The sequence below is a fragment of the Trichomycterus rosablanca genome, chromosome 17 (assembly GCF_030014385.1).
Source record: "Trichomycterus rosablanca isolate fTriRos1 chromosome 17, fTriRos1.hap1, whole genome shotgun sequence".
NCBI classification, from domain to species: domain Eukaryota; kingdom Metazoa; phylum Chordata; class Actinopteri; order Siluriformes; family Trichomycteridae; genus Trichomycterus; species Trichomycterus rosablanca.
In genome coordinates, this window is record NC_086004.1 from 27,377,798 (window position 1) to 27,399,642 (window position 21,845).

The 21,845-nt window shown below is 39.7% G+C and overlaps 2 protein-coding genes across 2 annotated transcripts; both read right to left on the reverse strand.

The window, feature by feature from the left end:
* Positions 1-393: 393 nt before the first annotated feature.
* Positions 394-11,136, reverse strand: ogal (O-GlcNAcase like). The gene is made up of 16 exons (XM_063012594.1): positions 10,864-11,136; positions 9,830-9,881; positions 8,962-9,059; positions 8,695-8,825; positions 7,730-7,901; positions 7,269-7,367; positions 6,858-7,142; positions 6,173-6,271; positions 5,329-5,594; positions 4,510-4,684; positions 3,720-3,805; positions 3,485-3,577; positions 3,045-3,115; positions 2,279-2,399; positions 1,848-1,971; positions 394-857 (listed from the first exon to the last, which is right to left on the reverse strand). The coding sequence occupies exons 1-16, from the start codon at positions 10,913-10,915 to the stop codon at positions 721-723; spliced, it is 2,061 nt and encodes a 686-aa protein (XP_062868664.1). The 5' UTR covers positions 10,916-11,136; the 3' UTR covers positions 394-720.
* Positions 11,137-12,016: 880 nt separating this feature from the next.
* On the reverse strand, positions 12,017-20,638 carry si:dkey-93h22.8 (uncharacterized protein LOC449943 homolog). The gene is made up of 12 exons (XM_063012733.1): positions 20,557-20,638; positions 18,435-18,557; positions 18,093-18,242; positions 17,873-17,962; positions 16,384-17,677; positions 16,192-16,242; positions 14,691-15,282; positions 14,192-14,377; positions 13,960-14,026; positions 13,756-13,877; positions 13,178-13,329; positions 12,017-12,445 (listed from the first exon to the last, which is right to left on the reverse strand). Exons 1-12 carry the CDS (start codon positions 20,635-20,637, stop codon positions 12,345-12,347), a joined length of 3,009 nt encoding a protein of 1,002 aa, XP_062868803.1. The 5' UTR covers position 20,638; the 3' UTR covers positions 12,017-12,344.
* Between the last annotated feature and the right edge of the window lie 1,207 nt (positions 20,639-21,845).

Sequence of the window (21,845 nt, forward strand, 5' to 3'; positions counted from 1 at the left end):
CCTGACCATAATTGTATAAGCAGTTAAGACAGTGAGTGGGTAAAAGCTTTTCTCACTCACTCACTCAAACACGTTCTGGTTTTCATATCATTAAATCTACTGTACTGCTACGTTGATACACTTTACCTTGATTATCAGTATATCTCTACATAAAGGTTCATGTAAAATAGTTACAACACGTGACTCTCCTTCATTAATAAAAGCCTTATTTAAACAAGAGATGCAGAAAGTTGATTGTCAAATAAAATGAGCTGATTTGCATCTCACATGATGCAACAACTAGATTTTAATTTGGCTAAACATAAACACAATTGTGCAAAGATGTAAATGAATTTGGGTTAAACATAATCAGGAAAAAGGTCAAACTGAATGAAATAACAAGGTGTAAACAAGTTCTTACAGTCCAAAATGTTTTATTCACTTTGATCCTGCACATGCTCACTGATTGTGGCTCATCTGATTTGTGATAATCAGAGATACTTGAGTTGTACATAAATACTGTTGACAGTGTTTTTACTGCATTGTGTGATACAGAACTGCACATGTCCCCCAAAAACAAAATGCTACAAAAATCAGTTTGATCAGCTTGGACTAATAAAAATCACACTCACACATTCTGCAGCATCACATTTAGATTAGTTTGGCATTGATTTTTTTTGATAAAAGTGCAGTAAGTGGGCTTAAATCAAGCAGCTACGATCAGTCGAAGACAGTCCGCAGTTACAGTTTTGTCCCCATCAGGACGACACCTGTTGGAAGTCCTTCCACTTTGAGGACGTAAAGAAGACCGAGAGTCTGCAGGAAATCCAACATTCTTCTGTCGTTTGATCTGAACTCGCAAAAGACCCCAGTGGATCCTGAGACACAAACACATACAACAGATCTGTAAGAATAACACCCATCTAGGACCTGAATCTACATGCTGTTCATCCAAGAAATCATCCGTTCTTTCAGTGTCACTCTCAGTGCTGTCAGTGCTGTGTGAGCACCTGCAGCTTTCAATTTCAGTTATCAAATTTACACTAAAACTGATTGTTTTATCTTTAAATCACTTTCACCCCACTAAAAGATTCATCTCCTGTAGTAAATTCAATTCAGATCTTCTTTTGCATTCTGCATCTTAGAATCCACAGTTGGGACAGTTGTGGCCTAGCGGTTAAGGTACTGGACTAGTAATCCAAAGGTTGCTGGTTCAAGCCCCACCACTGCCAGGTTGCCACTGTTGGGCCCTTGAGCAAAGCCCTTAACCCTCAATTGCTTAGACAATATACTGTGACTGTACTGTAAGTCGCTTTGGATAAAAGCGTCTGCTAAATGCTGACAATGTAAATGTAGAATCCAGGTTTTTTTTACTTTCAATTTTACCTCAATACCTCAGTACTTCCACCATAAAACAAAATGGTTGAGGTCAGGAATTTAGTTTTAGGCTGGGGGCACTACATCAGTGATAAATTTGGACCAAGCAAATTATTATAAGATGATGATTGGACTGTGTAAACTTGGAAACATGGGTGGTCTGCCAGTGCTGTTTTAATGCTTATAAGAGCTGGATATCAGCCTCCTATTTGCCAGTGATAACTAATTTAATAAAATTATTCACCACTACCAATAATGCAAATGTAGTTTTTTCAAAGAACTTTCAACCCTCCCCAAGCCTGATACCTGTTTGCCAGTGTTATACACAGTTTTATATTAAAACACTCCCAAGTTTTGTGTTACTTTAATAGCTGTACTTCTAACAATTAAAGTAATATAGAGAGCTTTTCTTTATTAAAAATAAGAGAAATCTAACATGTATTATACAAAGAGTTTTAAAATGATTCATTCAGAGAGACACTTTAACTCACCAGCATCCTTCAGTAAACAGAGCACATTTCCAATAAGGCATTTGGCAGTGTTGGGATCTGGTACTCTTGGGTGTATTTGAATGACCATGAGGGAGGGAAAATCTCTCAGCATCGTCTCAGGATACTACAGACACACACACAGAGACGAAGGAAGGCGGCTAAAAAAAACAAACTTGATTAACCTTCTAAACGCTCTGTGTATTAACTGCCTATAGATTCGCCCTGCTCCTCTTAATTTAATAATGCCCTTCATCATAACTATTTACTAAACAAATAAAACATGAAGTTTATGTAAAGTAGCATATAAACTGTAAATATTTTGTCTGATGATTGTGTTGAAGTCAACCTTGTGCCAGTGGTTATTAAGCTTGTGCGATATAATGATTTAACAGTGGGTAGATAAATAACGAGCCCTGTGTTTTTCTTCTTACCTGAGATTTGGTCATGGCAGTCTTGGCGTCAGTAAGAGCAAAAGCATAGCCACAGATGCCCACCTCATCCTCCAGTACCAGGTCACAGTTTTTAGATGGTGCAACCTGACCCTCTACCAGCCTGACAGAATGGACACACAGACTTAATTTAACTCTTATTGTTAAATGACTGGCCACTTTATTAGGAACACCATACTAGGAGTACTGGAAATTACCCACTATGGAACAGCATGATGATCAACTGACATTAGGGTAATAATTGCATGAAGAAAACATCCCCACACCACTGCACCACCAGCACCATGGATTTAAAGTCTAATAAGTCACCCAATTCTGGCCCTGACCTGCTCGAAATCCACTCAACCAGGCACCATTTTCAAATATTAAGCTGTTCAAAAGCTTGTGCCATTGTTTTCTGTTGTTGTAGCCCACCAGCCTTAAGGTTTAAAGTGTTGGTGCTTTTTTGCTTATCACATTTGTAAAGAGTGGTTATTTGAGTTGATTTTTGTCAGCTCAAACTAATCTGGCAATTGTTATTTGATTTTTTCTTATTTACAAGGAATTTCCCTAACAAACTTCAACCAGCCTGTCTGGCAAAGTCATTAGATCACATCTCTTCTCCCTTCTGGTGTGATTCTACCTGATGTAAAGGTGTTCCAAATAAAGTAAACAGTAAGTGTATATAACTGCTGATTTAGAAGATAGGGCTAAATTCATTAGCAACATTCAAACCTACTCACTTCCGAAAAAGTGACTGTATTCTTACCTGTCACCAATTAATGCAGCTTGTTGTTGTGTTTCACTCTGCATCTCTTTAAATAACCTCAAAACCTCAGCCTGCAAGAGCAACACACATAATGAGTACCCATTGTTAACTGACTTTGTATTGTATGCTCAAAGTTTGTGGACATCTGAACACCACACCCAACATCAACCTTCAGTCTTCTAAAATGGACTTTTTGGAACCTGTCTTTTATTCTTCTAAAAAAGCATTAATAAGCATTAATAATTAGATACTGATAGCTGGGTGATCTGCTATGCAGTTAGCATTCCAAGTCCACATAGATGGCATAGCTCAATGTTTGATTTTATCTACCAGTCAGTAGTCTCTGTGACAAAAAAGATGTCTACATATGTAGTTTATCTCCACAAAATTATCAATAATTGTTATCTGGAACAATTAAATAATAATTTAAGTAGACTTACCTTATCTTTGGGAGTGCATGGATGAATAGTGTACACTCGGGTGGCAGGTGGAGTCGGGTATAGATCTCGGTTCCCGTGGCATGGAAGCATTCTCTAAATTACAGATGTGAATGATTAAAATCCTTACGCATTCACATATTCCACCGTTCATCAACATACCTCACATTTAAATCAGTGTTGTGCATTTTAATAATTTAAAACCTATTAAATCAGCAGTGAGAGTCAAATAATGAACCTGGAACTCCCCGGAAAGTCCACCTCTGAAGCCCCAGGGCTCCGGGTCATCATTTATAACTTGAGATGGAGGAGGATTATGCCCACCTGGTTCAAAGTAAAAAACAGAGTATTTAGAAAGTATTCAGCCCCCTATTTTTATCAGTGTGCATTAAATCTTTTTCACAATTTACCGAAATGTAACAAAGACCATGTAGAAAATCAATTCACACCCCTTGGAACTCTAAGCCAATCCTCACACCCCTTTGGGGTTCAAATCATGGCGGTGCCATCAACCTGATCTGAAACCACTGTTTGAGGCAACGGCAGGAGTGGTGGAAGATTCACAAAGTGTATGAGAGGTACAGCTCTCTGTGGGAATCCACTGCTGGCAGGTGAAATGGTAAAAAGTGACACACATGTTGGAGCCAATCACACTGGTGTTGCACATAGCCATTCGTGCCTATAAACGAATAAACTATAATATAATATAATAATATAACATTATAATATAATATAATATAATATAATACAATACAATACAATACAATACAATAGAATAAATGAGTAAACGGCCAACTGGCCAAAAGCACTGCTGAGATTCGAACCCCTGATCTCAGTGGTAGTGGGCTAGCGTGATTTACTGCAGCGCCACCTCAGCGCCCTTTTTGGTACCAATTTTGACCAGGGGTAAATTCAGCAGCTCACTGTATAAAGTGTAGACTTTTCGACCATCATAAAAAGGACAAACAAAAAACTGAATTTATTTGCATTTGAAATAATAATTTCTAATCAAGCCATTGTTTACTTACCCAAACTGTTGACAAATGCTCTGGCTAATGATACTCCGCTCTTTATATCACAGATGTAGTTGTACAGATCGTACAGAATGGTTCTGTTGGGGGCGTTCGACAGCCTGTTAAACATCCGAACAACGGCAGAACACATGTTGTCAAACTGCTCGGCTCTCTCTCGCCATTCTTTGGCCTGTGTGGGAACACAAAGTCAGAAAATTTTAAATAATAATAAAGTTCGGGATTTTTTTTTTACAGAATATGATGGTTCTGTGTTCTTGCAGTATTATACTGGAACCTACAGACTGAAAGTGATGGTGTGTGGATTTAATGCCCCCAGCATTAATCACCAATCAGAATATTGAGGTTTGCTTCATGAAACCTGAAAAGCTGTACAGTCCAGCCTATCTTTACATTCTTATGGCACTGTAAAAAAAAACATCAATCATCTCTTTTAACTAATCATTATTCTTCCAAATTATATATTAATAAAGCAGCAGATAGCAAAAGATATAAGAAATTCTAGCTGGCTACAAAAGCATTTAGTATCTGCCAAAAAATCTGACTAATAGAACACAGTTTCAATTTGCTTCAGTTAGGCATGCAGTGTGCCCTTCAAAACTAAACCTGCTTAGTGTTTTAGCAAAGAAACACCTTTAACACAGTCAGCATAGCCTTCACTTTACTAAAAATATATCATCTTTTTATGGGCACTTGACCCATTGTGGTCACATGATCTAAACTCTGGGGACTTAATGGGTGATCTGTGCTATGTAAAATAAATTGGCTGATTTAAAGCCTGAAAAGTGATGCACATTACTGTTAAACTGTTCTCACCTTAATATCCTCAGCTAGCACAGGGCCGAACGTGGCGGCGTTACTATTGCTGCGGAGCCAGTGGAGCTCCTGCAGCATGGTGAGAGCGGTGGGGCCGTATTCATAAGGCAAATAAAAGAGCTCGGCAAGCAGCGTCAGGTCCTCCAGGGTGAGCGGTTCTGCCGTGTACAGCGGGTTCTCCCTGGGCCCGGGCACGTACTCATCGGTCTGCATGGGCTCCTCATCTGAGGTCTCTTTCTTAGCACGGCTGCTGCCAGCACGAGACACTGTACACACAAAAGGCATGAAAGATTAAAGATTAAGCTGAAAATTTTCAGTATTCAACAAATGTTGAGAATCAGCCAAGAATGTTTTGTGGCCTGTAATCAGTTTATTCCGTTTTGTGCAGATATTCATTCATTCACTGTTTGTTTTACCACTGCTTTACCCTATTCAGGGTCGTGATGGGTCCAGTTCACCGGGTGAAACATAGGAAACACCCTGAACAGGTCCCCACTCCACACACACACTTAGGGCAATTTTAGTAGCGCCAATCAGCCAGACTGCAGGTCTCTGGACTTGTGGGAAGACCTGGAGCACCTGGAGAAAATCCACTTGGACACAAAGAGGACATGCAAACTCCACACAGAAAGGACCTGCACCACTCCACCTGGGAACCAAACCTAGAACCTTCTTGCTGTGAGGCGACAGTGCCATCCTTTGAGCAGACATGACCAGACCAATGAATCTAAACACTGACAGCTTATAACCACCAACATGGTTTTAATACTGCAGGTCAAATATAGAAGCTTTTTTGGTAGGAAGAAGTTGCCTACTGCAGTCCACACCCAAACAGAACATTTACCGTCAGGTTGATCAGCCACACCAAACTCCACCAGCCAATCTGTCAGGGCGAGCTGCAAAGCCTGCTTGGGGTTGTAGTCGGATCCCTGATCTTCACCATCTGCACAGCAATGATTTCATGAATTTTAATAAAGACACTGAGGAGTAAAGCAAAGCAGCAGAGGAAATAAACTCATACTGCAGCATGTTTGCATTAAATAGTCTTAATTATTTAATTAAATCAACAATCTGTAGTAGGAACAACCTTAAATTATTCATTCATTCATTCATGTATTGTCTGTTTTACCATGATGGTGAGTTTGATTCATTGGGCAAAAGGCTGGAAACACCCCAGGCAGGTCGTCAGAATATTCTAATTCATTTTTACTCAAGGGCAGTGGTAGCTTAGTGGTTACGGTAATGAACTAGTGATCAGAAGGTTGCTAGTTCAAGCCGCCACCACCACCACCAAGTTGCTATTGTTAGGCCCCTGAACAAGGCCCTTAATTACTTTCACTACTCAATTACAGTCACTATTGTAATTCTAATAGAATTTGAATGGGCAGGGGCATGTTCTCAAAAGAAAAGCATGTATCAGAAGTACAAACTAAGAAAAGAGAAATATGTTTTCATGAACTTCCCCAAATGAAAAACATAAATGCTGCAGGTTATTGTGACGTGCAGAAGAAGCAGAAGTGCACTCGTACCCATAGCCACATCTTTCTGGCCTGTGCTGCACCATGACTTGCACCATGTGGCTAGTGTATGAATAGCCACAAAGTTGGGTTCAAATTCACAGTTGGGGTTAGTAAGCACTCCTCTGAGTTTGGGAATGAGCTCTGTGGGCCGGTTTTTGAAGGGTCCAAGAAAGAGCCGCTGGGGGTCATAGTCATTCGCGTGTATGTTGTCCCAAATTACTGGAGGTCTCCGCAGAACAGCAGACACCTCCTCGATAGACTCCACAGAGATGTCTTTGGAGACCACTTTTGGACCTGAAACAGCAGTGAAATATATAGATAAACTTCTACAACATGCAAAACACATTTCAAATCTGAAAATATTATTATTAAAATGATTATTTAGCATTTCATGTTACAGGTTTTGCACAGGAATCTTACCGGTCCAGAGAATATCAATTCCAGGAAGTAGTTTCTCACCAACAGTGTGTAAATATGATGACTGGCTTACATTAGGAGAACAGAATGCAGCACAGTAATCTGCAAGACAAAATAACTCTTGTAAAACTAGCTGGATAGTTTTAATGATTCCAATGATACCAGATGAAACTGATCACGAACATCATAAAACTGGTAATGAAAATGAAATGAACAAAAAATGCTCATATTTGAAAAGTACGGGAGCTGATTTACTGATTTTAGATTTTGAAAGACACAAATGTTACAGCAAATAATCCTTGGCTAAATCTGATTTCAATTTCTGCACATTAATTAGAAGACGGGTTGATTTAGAATTTTTTTCTTTACAAGGACATTCATCCAGACTGTAGAAAAAACATCTAACGTTGTCACCCACTTCATTATAAGCAATGCAGACTGTGACGGCCGGTATGAAGCGTTACCTGTTGGGCAGAAGAGAAAACTCTGGGGCTCCTGAAGATGCTGAAACACTTGATTGGTGACAGAGACCTGAGCTTCAGCAAAAGAGCTGAAAGCCTCCTTATCAGCAGGACACATTTCTGGCTCAATGTCGTCAAAAAGCAGGGCAAAGGACCTGCAGCCGAACTCACAAACCTGCCACGAGAAGCAAAAAACACGCTGACAGATAATCAGATCTGGCTCAGAGATACATGCAATAAAACTGATAAAACAGAGTCATCCTGATAAGACTTTTTAACTTTACTGTCCTCATTACCGGTGCATCTGCCTCACAAGAGTGGCAGACGGAACAAAGCTGGTGTACAAAGCTAGTTTTAAAACCCATCTTTACCAGACAGCTTTCATGTGAGCCAGATTTGCAAAATGTGTATTGTGTTTGCATGTTTGTACATGTTATTATTATTTTTTTATCCCTATAGTCCCACTGGGTGCCTTGGCTCTTATTACATAAAAGTTTAATAATAATAATAATAATAATAATAATAATAACATGGAACCACAAATGACACAGATGCTCAGTGATGATACAAATTCATTCCTATCAGCTGTGAATGCAGAATTGTGAGGAGCTGAGACAAACACTTAATTTAAAAACTATTTATTGTAATGACTGAAAGCCTTTAGCAAACAAACATGTAAGAAACACACCTATCTTTATTAGATTTGGCTTCTAGACAATAGTAATAAAATATTTAACCTTGTATTATCTTTTTCATTGCTTTGAGCTAGCAGCAGTGCACCAACATTAGAACCGGTTTCTATGGCACTACTTTTTGCATAATTATCGTTAATCACTTGGATGCTCAATTAAATAATTAAGTACAGTTCGTTCTTATCAATCGAAAATAAATGTGCGTGTCCAGAGAGATGCACCACTTGATTAAATGACATACGTGTAGGAGCAGGATAACAAATCACATAATAATACCTGGCTGAGCTTCCTCTTAAGAGCTGCCACCTCTTTAGGGTTCGAAAATGTAATGTCAAGCCCAGGTGAGATAGCATAGATAAACTCGACATCACGCTCCTTTGCAGCAGAGATTAGAGTGATCAGTTGCTCTTTAAAGACACAGAAACAGACACATTTATAGTTCAAAATGGTTTGTTTCCAGATCCCCCAGCAGTAATTCCTCTGGTGCTTGACTGTGGCCGTTTTCTCTTTCTGGTTGTAGCTGTTACGTTAAAAGATTCTCACCCGCCTCCTCTAAGGTGTACAGCTCTCTCCAGTACATCCTGTGTTTGTAGTCATCTTTTGGGGCATAGAGGTAGGTGTTCAAGCCCCATTTCTGCTCCCTACAAAAATCAAACATACAGATCATATGACAAATAGAATTAAAATAGGACTTAACAATAGGATGTTGATATCGATATAAATAATTTAAACATGATATGCTTTCTGATAATACTGAAAGTATCATCAGTACTGTAACACTGAATGGTGTTTCTCACATGGTCTTTAGTCTTTGGTAAACCTTACATTTGATCACACTCAAAAGTTTGCTTGACTGTGTACAGTGTTGGCCAGGTCTCAGCAGCTTCAGTAGTTTTTTTGTGGTTCTTGGACTACATCTGACCATTCAGATGAATTTTCTCTTAACATAAAGTGTGAGTTTGGGGTTTCCCTGCCACCATCACAAGAGACCACTCTTCCATATACTTTGAATTTGTATTTGGCTGCAGTGAACTACCCAATCTATTAAAGAACAGAAAAGCAACCTGCTGTATTGGAAAAAAGAAGCCATGTAATAAGGTGAAATCTTATTACTATCAATGTAATCACCTAAACTGCTGTTTCTATACTTTTGACCCAGCAGAATATGTCATATTTTGTGAAACTCATCTATGTAAATAAAGATTTTGGAAGTATGTGCTGTAATCATTCAATAGTAGAGTTAGGAGCCACTGATGTGAACATAAACAGGGGGAACTGAAGTTTTGCTAGCAAAGTTTACACATGATTGTGAAAATACCTTATAGGGTATAAGTTTATATTTTGCTCTATCAACCACCTTTAGTCATACAGGCTATAAAACTGCAATCAAAGTGCATAAATCTTTTACTACCTCCTAAACAACTCCTTCCTTTGCTCCATAGTCCATGGGCGCCCATAAAAACCTGAAATACAAAGGTCACAGTACAAGCATCAGCCAATTTACAGTAGTAATGTAGTGCTCAGACAATAACATTTTTGTATCCATGTCCATTTTTCAGTTTAGTACCCACTTAGTCCTGATCAGGGTCACAGTGGATCTAGAGCCTACCCAGAAACACCTGATGCAAAGCGTAGATACATTTGTACTCCTATGAGCAATATAGTGGGAGCTCATCCACTCATGTCCACTTATTACTGGACTAGTCATGAAACGGTCACTGGTTCTAATCCCACCAAATAGTTCAGACCAGGCTGCAGGGCACTTTGCATTCTGTTCTAGTGCCTGCTAGATACGAAAAATGTAAATGTAGTTCCCTAAGGAAACCCATGCAAACACTGGCAGAGCAAAATAAACTAAAGTGAAGTAAGGTTTAATTATGAATTTAGAGGCAAATGTAAAAATTAGGTGATAAGTTTAAAATAATGTCATTTCATACAAAAATGCATTAACCTAGAACGCATTTATAATCATAAACAGCTCCAGTAACAATTACAGCTTATTAAGACTGAATGTTGTGCTGCAGGTTCACTGACTGTATTCCATGTCAGCTGACTGTGTAAATGCTGTATTAATAGTCTCAATCACTGAGTTAATGACTTATCTGCAATTTAAGGTGAATGAATGTTTAACTTCGACTAGTTAAACAAATAAATAAAGTACAATAATCACTGGAAGACGTGGTGTACGGAACACTGATAGTGATAACAGTAATCCGTGCAGCTCTCCTCCTGGGCTTGTCATTTTACTCTTCACACACAAATCTTCTGGATTTACTTATATTACACGAAAACAAACGTTATAGCAACGACATTGCTAGTTTTACTGAAATGCAAACTTAAAATTTATCGATACCCATGCACTGTACGGAATACCGTGATTTACCGTTATTTCATAATAACGAAACGCATAAGATGAGTTGATTATTTACTGTAGACATAACTCACCTTCTACAACACCACTGAGGAAGGTCCTCTCATCGGAGCCTGACTTTGACATCTCTGTACCTCGAATAGATGTTTTAAAAACAAATGAATTACCACTTAGTTAGCTTATACAGCTTTCCTAAATACACTACACTGAAACAGATGCAACTGGATAGCATCAATAATATGTTTCTGTCTTATAACACGCCCCTATGCACTTAATAATGGTGCTTTTATCTTTATGTAATTAAAAGTGAGATAATTGCTACGAGCAGATGATTTTAGCACTGTGTAACATCCACCACTCATCCACATTTAATCTACACTTCACCGTTGCACTTTGTGTTTACACACACTGCGCATGCGCTGAATAAGTCACAAGATAATCAGGGTTTTGAACCCCGCCCGTTTTGCCTTTTATAGTCTGGCTGCGCATGCGCCGTCACTGGTAGAGCAGTGTTTTCATTTAATCCTACCCGAATTCCGACAGGTCCCGCCTCCGGCACCAGGATTGGCTATTCACACACCGCTCTGATTGGACAGCGACAAAGTCTTTCACGTCACCCATACTATTATTTATTTCATAGTATTTTAACGTCATGTTTTACACACTTAGTAGTAACTTAGTAGTTACTCGTAACACAAGATTCATCAGTTCACAAGTTTAACGTCAAACAGTCATGGGCAATTTTATATCTCCAATTCACCTCACTTGCACTTCTTGGACTGTGGGAGGAAACCGGTGTTCCTGGAGGAAACCGGTGTTCCTGGAGGAAACCCACGCAGACACAGGGAGAACATGCAAACTCCACACTTAATGGACCCGGATCGCACCATCTGGGAATCAAACCCAGGAACTTCTTGCTTTGAGGCGACAGTGACACCCTTGACAGTGCCCATCATGTCACCCTTGAAATTTGGAGTACCCCTGAACACACAGAACCTTTCTCAAAGGGGCCACCCCCAAACTGTTACAACAAACGCCAAGATTTTCCTTCACTAAAGCTACAGGCTTCAAACAACCCCTCAAAACATATAAATGATGTACTGATCCCTCCAAATTGCTTCTATGTATGAATTAGTATTGTTTGCACTACAGGGACAGAGCAGATTATGATCTAAGCTAGCTTGAAAGAATCAAGGTCATTGTTTAAAAATTTTATTTAAGTGCTTCCATTCCAACAGACAAAAAGCTTATACTTTGCAGATAACACATTTTTACACATGAAACATCAGCATATTTTGAAGACAACACATAAAATACCAAACATAATTTTGTAACACATTTTCCTGCTTTTCTGTTTTTATATACTGTTTCTCCTCTATATAATCAATGCACTTCAATAGAAGGTTTTAACTTTCATGTCCAAACAAGCTACATATGAGCTAAATTTAGTGTGAGGTTAAGCGCTTTGGGTTTTCTGAGGTAACTTCCTGTTTTGTGTTAATCATGCTCCACACATTAATTGTTTCCTCAATCCTCCTGAAAAGAACAAAGTGTGCTACGTTTTCAGGCCTTGCTGGGCCTGCTTAAGCAGGGTGTCAAAGTCAAGTGCAGCGTTCCTGAACCTTCCTGAGACTGGATCCGTTTCACGGTTTGAATCTGCAGAACAAAGGTAGAATTTAAGGTCAATCAGAATTTGTAATGGACGACTGGCATATAAAAAGTGTTCTTTATAAAAGCACAGAACTGGTAATGTGCACTAAAGTAGTCAATGTGACTCAAACACTGGTTTGTTACCAAATGGGAACTCTGGTTATTTTTACAGATAGGAAGAGCAAATAATTGAACTGAGTGTTGGGGGCATATTGGTGAGATAACAGTTCAATCCAACAGCGCGTCATTGCTTTTAAGATAGTGGCTGCAAACACAAAGGGTGCCAATGCGAAAGCCCCACACCAACTCTAACAGAACCTTTAAATACTTCTTGCCTAAGAATCTTAATAAAGTTTATGGTTTTCTCTTTGTCAAAAATGAAATATAAAAGTTGAAATTATAAAAGTCTAAAATAAATGACAAAATGGCCAAAAATGTTGCTCTAAATTTATCACAATTACAATCTAATAAGCTTTTTTTAATATTAATCTAACAAGCTGTTCATGTCCGCTGAGATTAGGCTGCATCCACTAACAACACTGCTGTACATTATGCCAATTCTCAGGGACAGTGTTACAATTTATTAAAAGAATAAAGCTTCTGTTTTTGTACTGGAAGCTCATATGGCAATTTTGCATCAGCTCAGCTTGCTAACAAGCTACACCAAATCTTAGGACGTTAGCCATCATTGTGAGCATTGCAGATGAGGGTTGAATGGAAAGGAGAGCATCAACAAACCTAAATCCATGTAGTTTGACTGGCAGAACTGTCTTCTCCCACCAAAACAGATATCGAAGGGGAGCTCATCAGGCTGCCTCAACTTCGACCCGTTCTCTATGGCGGCGAAAGCATCGTCTGTGTTATAATAGGTAACAAACCCATAGTTGTCTCTAAAAAAAGGTGAGATAAAAGATTATTTAGACACAAAAGAGAAGAATGTCAAATATGGACATGGGCAAATATTCTCATAAAGAGAGCTTAAACACTTTCAGCACCACCGTGTTAGGAAAGATGGGAGGATTAGCAAGTAGTGAGGAAATAAAACACTTAATAATTCGGTTCACACTGTTGATTAAATTAATTAATTTATCTGCTGATTGTTATTATAAGTGTGTTTCAAACCTCAAACACATGCAGCAAGTGTATTAGAACAGTATTACACTAATGTACAACAGTTAAATTACAAATATGTCATTTCAATATTTTACATAGTGTAAACTGGTATAATTGTATTATATAAAAAAATCCTTTTATAGTTTAGTAATAAGGGAAAATAACAAACTAATTACATGGGGCCCTAAATGTGTTCACCTTACCCGTGAGTCCTAATGTGGACTGTACAATCCTCAATCCTCCCGAACAGTGCAAAGCGCTCCCTGAGCTCATCCTTGGTCATAGAGCCACGTATTCTTCCAACATACACAATCCGACGCTCGTCCTGAGGGGTCAAATATCAGAATGTTCATTCAAGCAGCCTTAACAGTTTTCCTTAAAGCAGGGGGAAATCCGACAGTACTCACAATAGCTCTTTGCTTTTGCATCCTGTGAGCCTCTTCCCATCTACTCTGACAGTAGCGTTCCATCTGCCTGTACGATCACAACAGAGACTAATGTAACGGATACATACAGGGTCCGTGGTGCACACTAGTCATGTATGATAAGCAAATTATTGTTTGGATTAGATGTGGAAAAGACTCTAAATTGACTAAATGTTTTAACACTATACTTGTCTGGACTCGCTCTTTCACTGACCTCTTCCGCCTGCTCCAACTCTGGTTCCAGTCCGACTGTGGAGAGCGGGAGCGAGAACGACTGAACGATCTGGTGTGTGATTGACGGAACCGGCGTCTGCGTTCTCTGATCGGAGAGGGGGACAAAGAGCCAGAACTGGAGCGAGACGAGGAGCTTGAGCTTCTCTCAGAATACCTCGATCTGTGCCTGAAAAAAATGGTAAAAGTGGTGAATATGCATTATTCTAAAGGTGTAGTTACGTAGCTGCTTGTCATTGTTGTCGTCACAGCATCAAACATCAAAACCAAAAACACTTCATATCCCATCACGTTTCAAGTTGTTGCTCCATTTTTCTTCAAAGCCTTATTGGGACCAGTCCACCAATGCACTGGATTTACAATGCACTCAAATCATGGATTATATCTTTCTTATGACCAAATTTGCTTGGTACTCCCATCAGCCCCTGCTTAAAAGGTGAGGGCTGTAATTTTACATACACATGTTTGAACAACACATTTACCTTTTTCTGGGTGGTGACTGTGAGGAATCGGACAAAGACGTAGAACAGGAACGAGACGAAGACACTGAACTGGAGTCTGAACGCTGATAGCTCCGTCTGTAACATCTCTTCCTGGGCCTTCCTCTGGCTGAAGGGCTTGGGGAGTGTGTGGAGCAGCGCACAGACATCTGTGGTTTGGACTCTCCAACTTCACCTGCACTGCCGCCCTCCAACCTGCCAGGGGAGCTATCCGGAGACAGAAAAACAGAGCCGGAGAGACGCTCCGTCTCACGGCAGGTCCTGTCCTCCACAGGGTTATGGTCTGTACGATTGCTTGACTCCGTTTTGTGCATATGAACAGTAGAAAGTGCTTTTGTATTGCTGAGCTTTAAGTCCTGAGATCTGCAGTAGTCATGGTCCATACATGCCGAAGACAGGCTTGAGGCAGGCACGGAAGAAGGTGGCTGAGGTTTGAAATGAATCTTGCTAGGCGGCAGTGGCTTGGGTTCGATGATTTGTATGGCTTTGCTTGGAGATTTGTGTGGTTTTGCTCGAGGAGAAGGTACTAAAGGCTTCCAGACCTGATGAGGAGGTGTGGCTGGAGGAGTGAGACCTGAGGGGGTAAAAATACAAAGAATTTTTAAAACTGCTCTTTAGGGCTGTCTGACTAAATTCACAGACACAATTCAAATAATTTTCCACGTTTATTTTATAGCATTTATGTAATCTAAAGCACACGTTTAAATGTTTAACACAATATGTTGTACTCTTAGTCACCTAATTCACCCTTCTCTCTCTCTCTCTCTCAACGCTGTCTCAATTTAGAAAAGTGGCTTGAATAGACAAACCTCATTGAAAATAAGTCTTGGGGCACTGCATTAAAGATTAGAGCCAATGAGGTACAACTGAATTCTACTGGAAACAATAGACCACTTGTCAAAATCTCAGATTTCTATAATGCCATGCAAGTGTTTTTATTCTAAAATTTTATTTCAATCCATGTTAACATCCCAAATCCATAATACATCCATATTTACATCTAAAATAAAATAAAAGTAAAACCCTAAATGAGATAAATAAATCAGATTTGATGGATTCAGCAAAATAGCCTTAACAAATAGTCGGTTACTTTGGGAATCATGATTTGATATAAGCATTGTATAAAGAAATAGAAAAGATTCAAATACTAATGTTTAAGTCATCCATGTATTTTCCTCATTTTCCTTTATTTTTTTCTTATTATTTTTCTTTTCTATTATTTACCCTGTTTAATGAGTACATACAATATCAAGGAGGCCATCTGGGATCCAAACTAACTGTGTATCTGTATGGGCAGGGTATGTGCAAGTAATAATATTTAGTTGGCTTGTTTTATGGTTTTGTGGGAGAACTCTAGCCCTGGTAAATACTTACACAATATTTTTCTTTGACAGTATGGACATGGTGTTTAATCAGTAAACTTTACAAATCACTCATAATTCCATTCCATGGTTTTCTATTCAAACTAAAAAGGAAATCTTACCTTGTGTCTCAAATTGCTCCAGAAGACTGGTAACATCAGTAGCCTCTATTCCTGCATAAAGAAAAAAATTAAAAATATTAAGCCAGTGTATGTTTGTGCGCATCCATGCAGAGTTAAGAGAGAACTGAGATGCAAACAGAAATGTATTTCATCATCACACTTAATAGCAGTCCAATAATCTGTTTTAATTACCTATTTCTCCTGTAGCTTGCTGCTTTTGCTCTTCTGCACCACCCTGTTCCATGTTAGCGGACGGTATCTGTGTGGAAGGGAGGCTTATTTCCGACACCTGCACTGGTTTACTCTTCAAGGGTGTGGATGGTGCAGAGAGGGTGCTCGTAATAGTTCCAGAGATGGTCGGGGAACAATTTGCCTGTTTAACTAAGAGATCTTCACCTGAATCAGATACCTGCTGTACTTGGGTGGCAGAATTCGGCTCTTTATTAGAACTAACAGTTTGGGAATTACTAATGTCCTGCTGCACGGGGCATAAAAGTGGTTTAAGGGGCACAGTGACCGGGTTTGGAGGGTCACTACTTTGCACAGGCTTTATTTGTTTTACAGGGGATTTTATTTTCAAAAATAGGTTTCTTCTAGGCTTGCTCGCAGCATGTGGAGTCAAGGTCTTGGTACTAGCAGATGAGGTTTGAGAGTTAACCTGAGCTGGGGTGTAACCTGGATTAAACTGGATGGGAGGAAGCTCTTTAGGAGGCTTGGGGATCGAAGGCCATTTGGTCCTGTGGTCAAGCCTTCCTTCTTCCTTTGGTGTCGTCTTCTGTCTGAGCAGACGGTACTCCTGCAGGCTGAGAGTTTTGGATTTTGCATTGCCGTCTCGGGAAGGATCTGTCCTTGGAGCCTCAATGTACTCAGGTGAAGCTAAATCACAGTCTGATCTTTTTGATGTTTCTGAAAATTGGGTTTCTGGCAGGTCTTTACAGGGTTCATCATCAAAATCAGGCTGGTACTCATAGACTGTGGCTAAGTTGGTGGCAAAGGTTACCTGCTTCTTTACCCTCACAGAACTGGTCATGACTGTGGCATCTTTATCTCCTTTATTCTGTTGATCACAAGATGGTTCGTCTTTCCTTAAGCTTCCATCGGTTCCAAAAGAAGAGTCGGGATCACACAGTGAGTTAGCACCAACACTAGCAACACTCTCCCCCATGTCATCATCACCTTCAACATCCACAAACACATCCTCCTCTTCAAGCTTATGAACTGCCGTCAGACTCTCCTTCTCCAGAGCAACTTTTAGGCTGTATGGGTGCATGTGCTTGATCAGATCTACCAGCAGCATAGGTACAAATCCATCCTGTTGCTCCTCCTGGCACAGTGCTGGGTCAGATTCGATCCGGAAGATTCTCAGAGGACGTCTCCTGGTTTCACTAAGGTCCTCCTCCTCACCATCGCTTCTCTGAATGATTGCAGTCTGGGTTCTGCGATGGAGCCTCGGCCTTAACTGCCGGTCCGAATGCAAAACCTCTACCTGTTCAAAACCAAACACAACTTAAAAACAACTTAACCAACTTGTAATGCATTTAAATTAAAAGGGGCTCTTAGGGGCCTTCTTTAAAAACACACACAAAAGCACACACATTTAACACATTTTCCTACTTGGACTGGTACCAAAGGTTTCACATGTATAAAAATACAACGGAATACAACTGCCGCCAGTTCTTACCTTTGTATTTGTAAGTGGGGACCGTTGGGATCTTCGAGGAGATGGTTCTCTGTCAGATGGAGAAACGGCCAAACTATGCAATATTTTTAACTGTCGAAGACAAACAGCAAATTAAAAACAATAAAAAACTTCATGAAACTGCAAAACATTATATTGCATATGATCCTAATTCAAAATAATAAAAAAAGATTCATCTTTGTAGGTTAAGTGTAAATCTTACCTTAGAGTCTTGACTACTTGACCCCACGAAGAGTTCAGAGTCGGGCAGTGTATCAAAGGGGGACAGCGTCTCCTCGATCACACTGTCCAGCATCTCTGAAAGAGCGGACAGCAATGTAGCCTCGCTTTCCTCATCGACCTGAATCTTGGTCTAAAAATACAAACCCAGAATTTAGTCATCGATGCATTAGTGTCAGTTTGTTCATACTACTGGATTCACACAAGCAAGAGTTCATTTTCACAGCACTTTGACTCTTAGGCGCGTTCATGCTCAAAACCATCTAGGTAAATTACTGTTTAATACCAAGATTACTGTAATTTCTTGCATTTTACTTTCTCTCACCTCTGCAGCAGATGATTCCTCAAAAATAGATAGAATGGAAGGTTCCAAGCTGCTATGAAGCATGTCTGAAGCACTGCAGACATCACGCCCAAATCCAAATGTATGACTTTTTCTAAATTCATCCTTCAGATACATAAAAACAAGTTCAGTATAATTAACATATCTTTATCAGAAACAGGCTTTTACTCACTGATCAAGGCACCACAATCTATACATTACAACACAGTTAAAATGTAAGATGAACTTAGAAAGGTACATGTGGGCTACTGACCTAATAATGCAGCTAAAGACGACAAAGTTTTTAAACCATTAATAGAATAGAATGAATGCCTTTATTTGTCATATATACATATACGGGAGTACAGTACAACGAAATTCTTTCTTCGTGTACCCCAGCTTGTTTGGAAGCTGGGGTCAGAGCACAGGGTCAGCCATCATACAGCACCCTTGGAGCAGACAGGGTTAAGGGCCTTGCTCAAGTGCCCAACAGTAACATGGCTGAGCTGATATTCGACCTCTCTTGATAGCCCAAAGCTCTACCCTCTAGGCTACCACTGTCCAAAGGTATGATTTTCATTATGAATGGCTTATGATATCAACTCTAGTCCTCAACTATGTCAATAAAACACAATTGTATTTTGTATTTGATGGGAGTATCCGACATACTATATGGCCTGAGGACAGCCCTCCTAATTACCAACTTTTGCAATTCAGCCACATTCATCACTGGTGATCAGGGATGTTGGGTTGCTGTCGTCCTGCCTCTCTTGTCCGATCACTCAGGTTTGATGACGGTGGGGAGATGGGCGCTGATGTCCTGTGAAAGCCTTCATGACCTTGTTACCTGCTTGCTCTCCCTTTTAGTTATGCTGTAATAATTAGGGCTGCCGGAGTCTAAAACTCTCTGTAAAACTGTTTGTCAACTAGCATTGTACATTATTAACTACATTCTCTGTTGTTTTACCCCGAGGGCATTCTGATGGAAACCTGTTTACCAGCCGAGGTTAAGGATTAAAGTCGAGACTGCCGGGACAACGATGCTGCTCCTGTCAGATGTGACGGGTCTGGAGTAATTGCAACGACGAGAAATCACTACAGACTTTATTGAAGACTAGAGCGGATAACAACTCTATTATTATTTAATTGTTTATTTATCTATTTATTACCAGTTATGACTTTTAGATCATTTAATTCTGTGTTTGTATGATTTGTGTAAATCGTGTATTTATTTAAAGTATCCTCCAGGCCACCCAAGAAGGACGGGCCCTGCTGAGTCTGGTTCCTCTCAAGGTTTCTTCCTGTAATTTTCAGGGAGTTTTTCCTTGCCACAGTCGCCCTCGGCTTGCTCAACAGGGGTTTTTGTATCTGTTGGTCCTGGATTTTGTAAAGTTGCTTTGAGACAATGTATATTGTAAAAAGCGCTATATAAATAAAGTTGACTTGACTTAACTAATGCTTATGAAATTTGTTATATAATTTAAATAAAATGGCTCTAACTTTGTGGGAACACTTTGGGGAAAAACTTTTCCTGTTCCAGCATGACTGAGCTTGCACAGAGCCCTGACCTCAACCTCTGTCAGGAATAGGAACATTGTTGGCAAGTCAGTTTTCCCAACTTCCCAGGATCCCAACTTCAGTGTCTGGCCTCAAGTATTTTTACTCAATGGGCTCAAATTTCAGCAGGGCTCATGAATTTTAGCAGAAACTCTTAAAACACCCTTTATAAAGTGAAATGAAGGCTGTTGTAGCCATGGTTTGGATTGGGATATCCAACACTCTTAGATCTAAAACAAACAGACTGTCAGTGGTTTAAGTCCATTAACCAGTTCAGCAGCACCAGGTTACTGATTTCCGGGTGAATATCTGACACCCTTATCCCACGTCACCTTCTGTTAATATAACACATATATTATAAACACGATTAACTAATTAGATTTTAATTATTACATGTAACTTCGCTGTTAAAGCTGCTCACGTTTGCTGGAGTTTTACAGATTATAATGTAACTCAGCGCCCACGTGGCCTGAAATCGTTTCTACTCAGACGTGTCATCAACGAGCGATCAGGTTATACCAACACCAACTAACTGTTTGTATGGTTTAAATTATAAATATATTCCAACCTGAGAGTCCTCAAACGTCTCTGTTGTTGCAAATTCCGTAAAACCGGCGTTTAATTTTCCGCGTGAGTCCCCATGCGGCATCGCCATCTTGAAATTTACACGTGTAAGGAACAAATTTCTTTCCCTACCTGTTTTCAGACAGATCCCGCCCACTGTCAGAGAAAAATCTTGCTTTTGATTGGACTCTGACCGCGTCAATTAAGTTCTCGTTTGCGTAAATGCCGTCCTAGCCAATCCCTGAGCAGGACGAAGACTCGGTGGGAAAACAGGTAGGAAAAACATGAAGCAAAGAAGAAAACGCCGCTTGGAAGTCACGTGGTGCAAGTTTTCCCGGGAAATTTGTGAATAAAACGTTTTATAGTAGTAAAGTGTTATTTATTTATTTATTTATGTATTTATTAGGATTTTAAAGTCATGTTTTACACACTTTTGGTTACATTCATGACAGAAACGGTAGTTACTCATTACACAAGATTCATCTGTTCACAAGTTTAACATCAGACACAGTCATGGACAATTTTGTATCTTCAATTCACCTCACTTGCACGGAAACCGGAGCTCCGAGAGGAAACCCACACAGACACGGGGAGAACATGCAAACTCCACACAGAAAGGACCCGGACCCTTTTGCTGTGAGGCGACAGTAGTACAGTGTAAAATAAAACAAATCTAATAGTTATACAGTGCTACAAGATAAACAATTTATTTACTATTTAATCATTCTTGAAATCGCTTAAAAATAATAGATTTTAAATGAAGGCAAAAGCGATAACTAAAAGGTTTGTGTTGACACCGAATGGCAGATGGAAATCAGAGGTCGAGTTAGAGATATATTCTTAGTTGTTTCTGTAGTCTGTAGTATATTCTGTAGTTGTTTAAAAACCATAAAACTTTACAAATACATAACAGTTTTATGTTTAACAAAACATAAACAAACTCCAAATCTGGGGAAGAATGGCCTTGGTCCAGAAGGTAAGAAAGAACCCAGTGGTCACTCTCAACTAGCTCCAAAAGTGTTGTGCACAGATAGGCAAACCTGTTGGATGGACAACCATCTTTGCAGCACTTATGTGGCCGTTGTGGTGGATTGGCAAGAGTGGCCACTGGTGAATAAAAGGCATAGTGCAGCCTATTCGAAATGAGCTAAACAGCATGTAAAAGACTCTTTGGGGGGGGTTGTAATTATTTGTTTGTTCATTTTGTTCCTCGCGGTGAAAGGGCTTTGCTCAGGGGTCCAGCAGTGGCAGATTGGTGGTAGTGGGGCTTGAACCACTACCTTTACCAGTAAA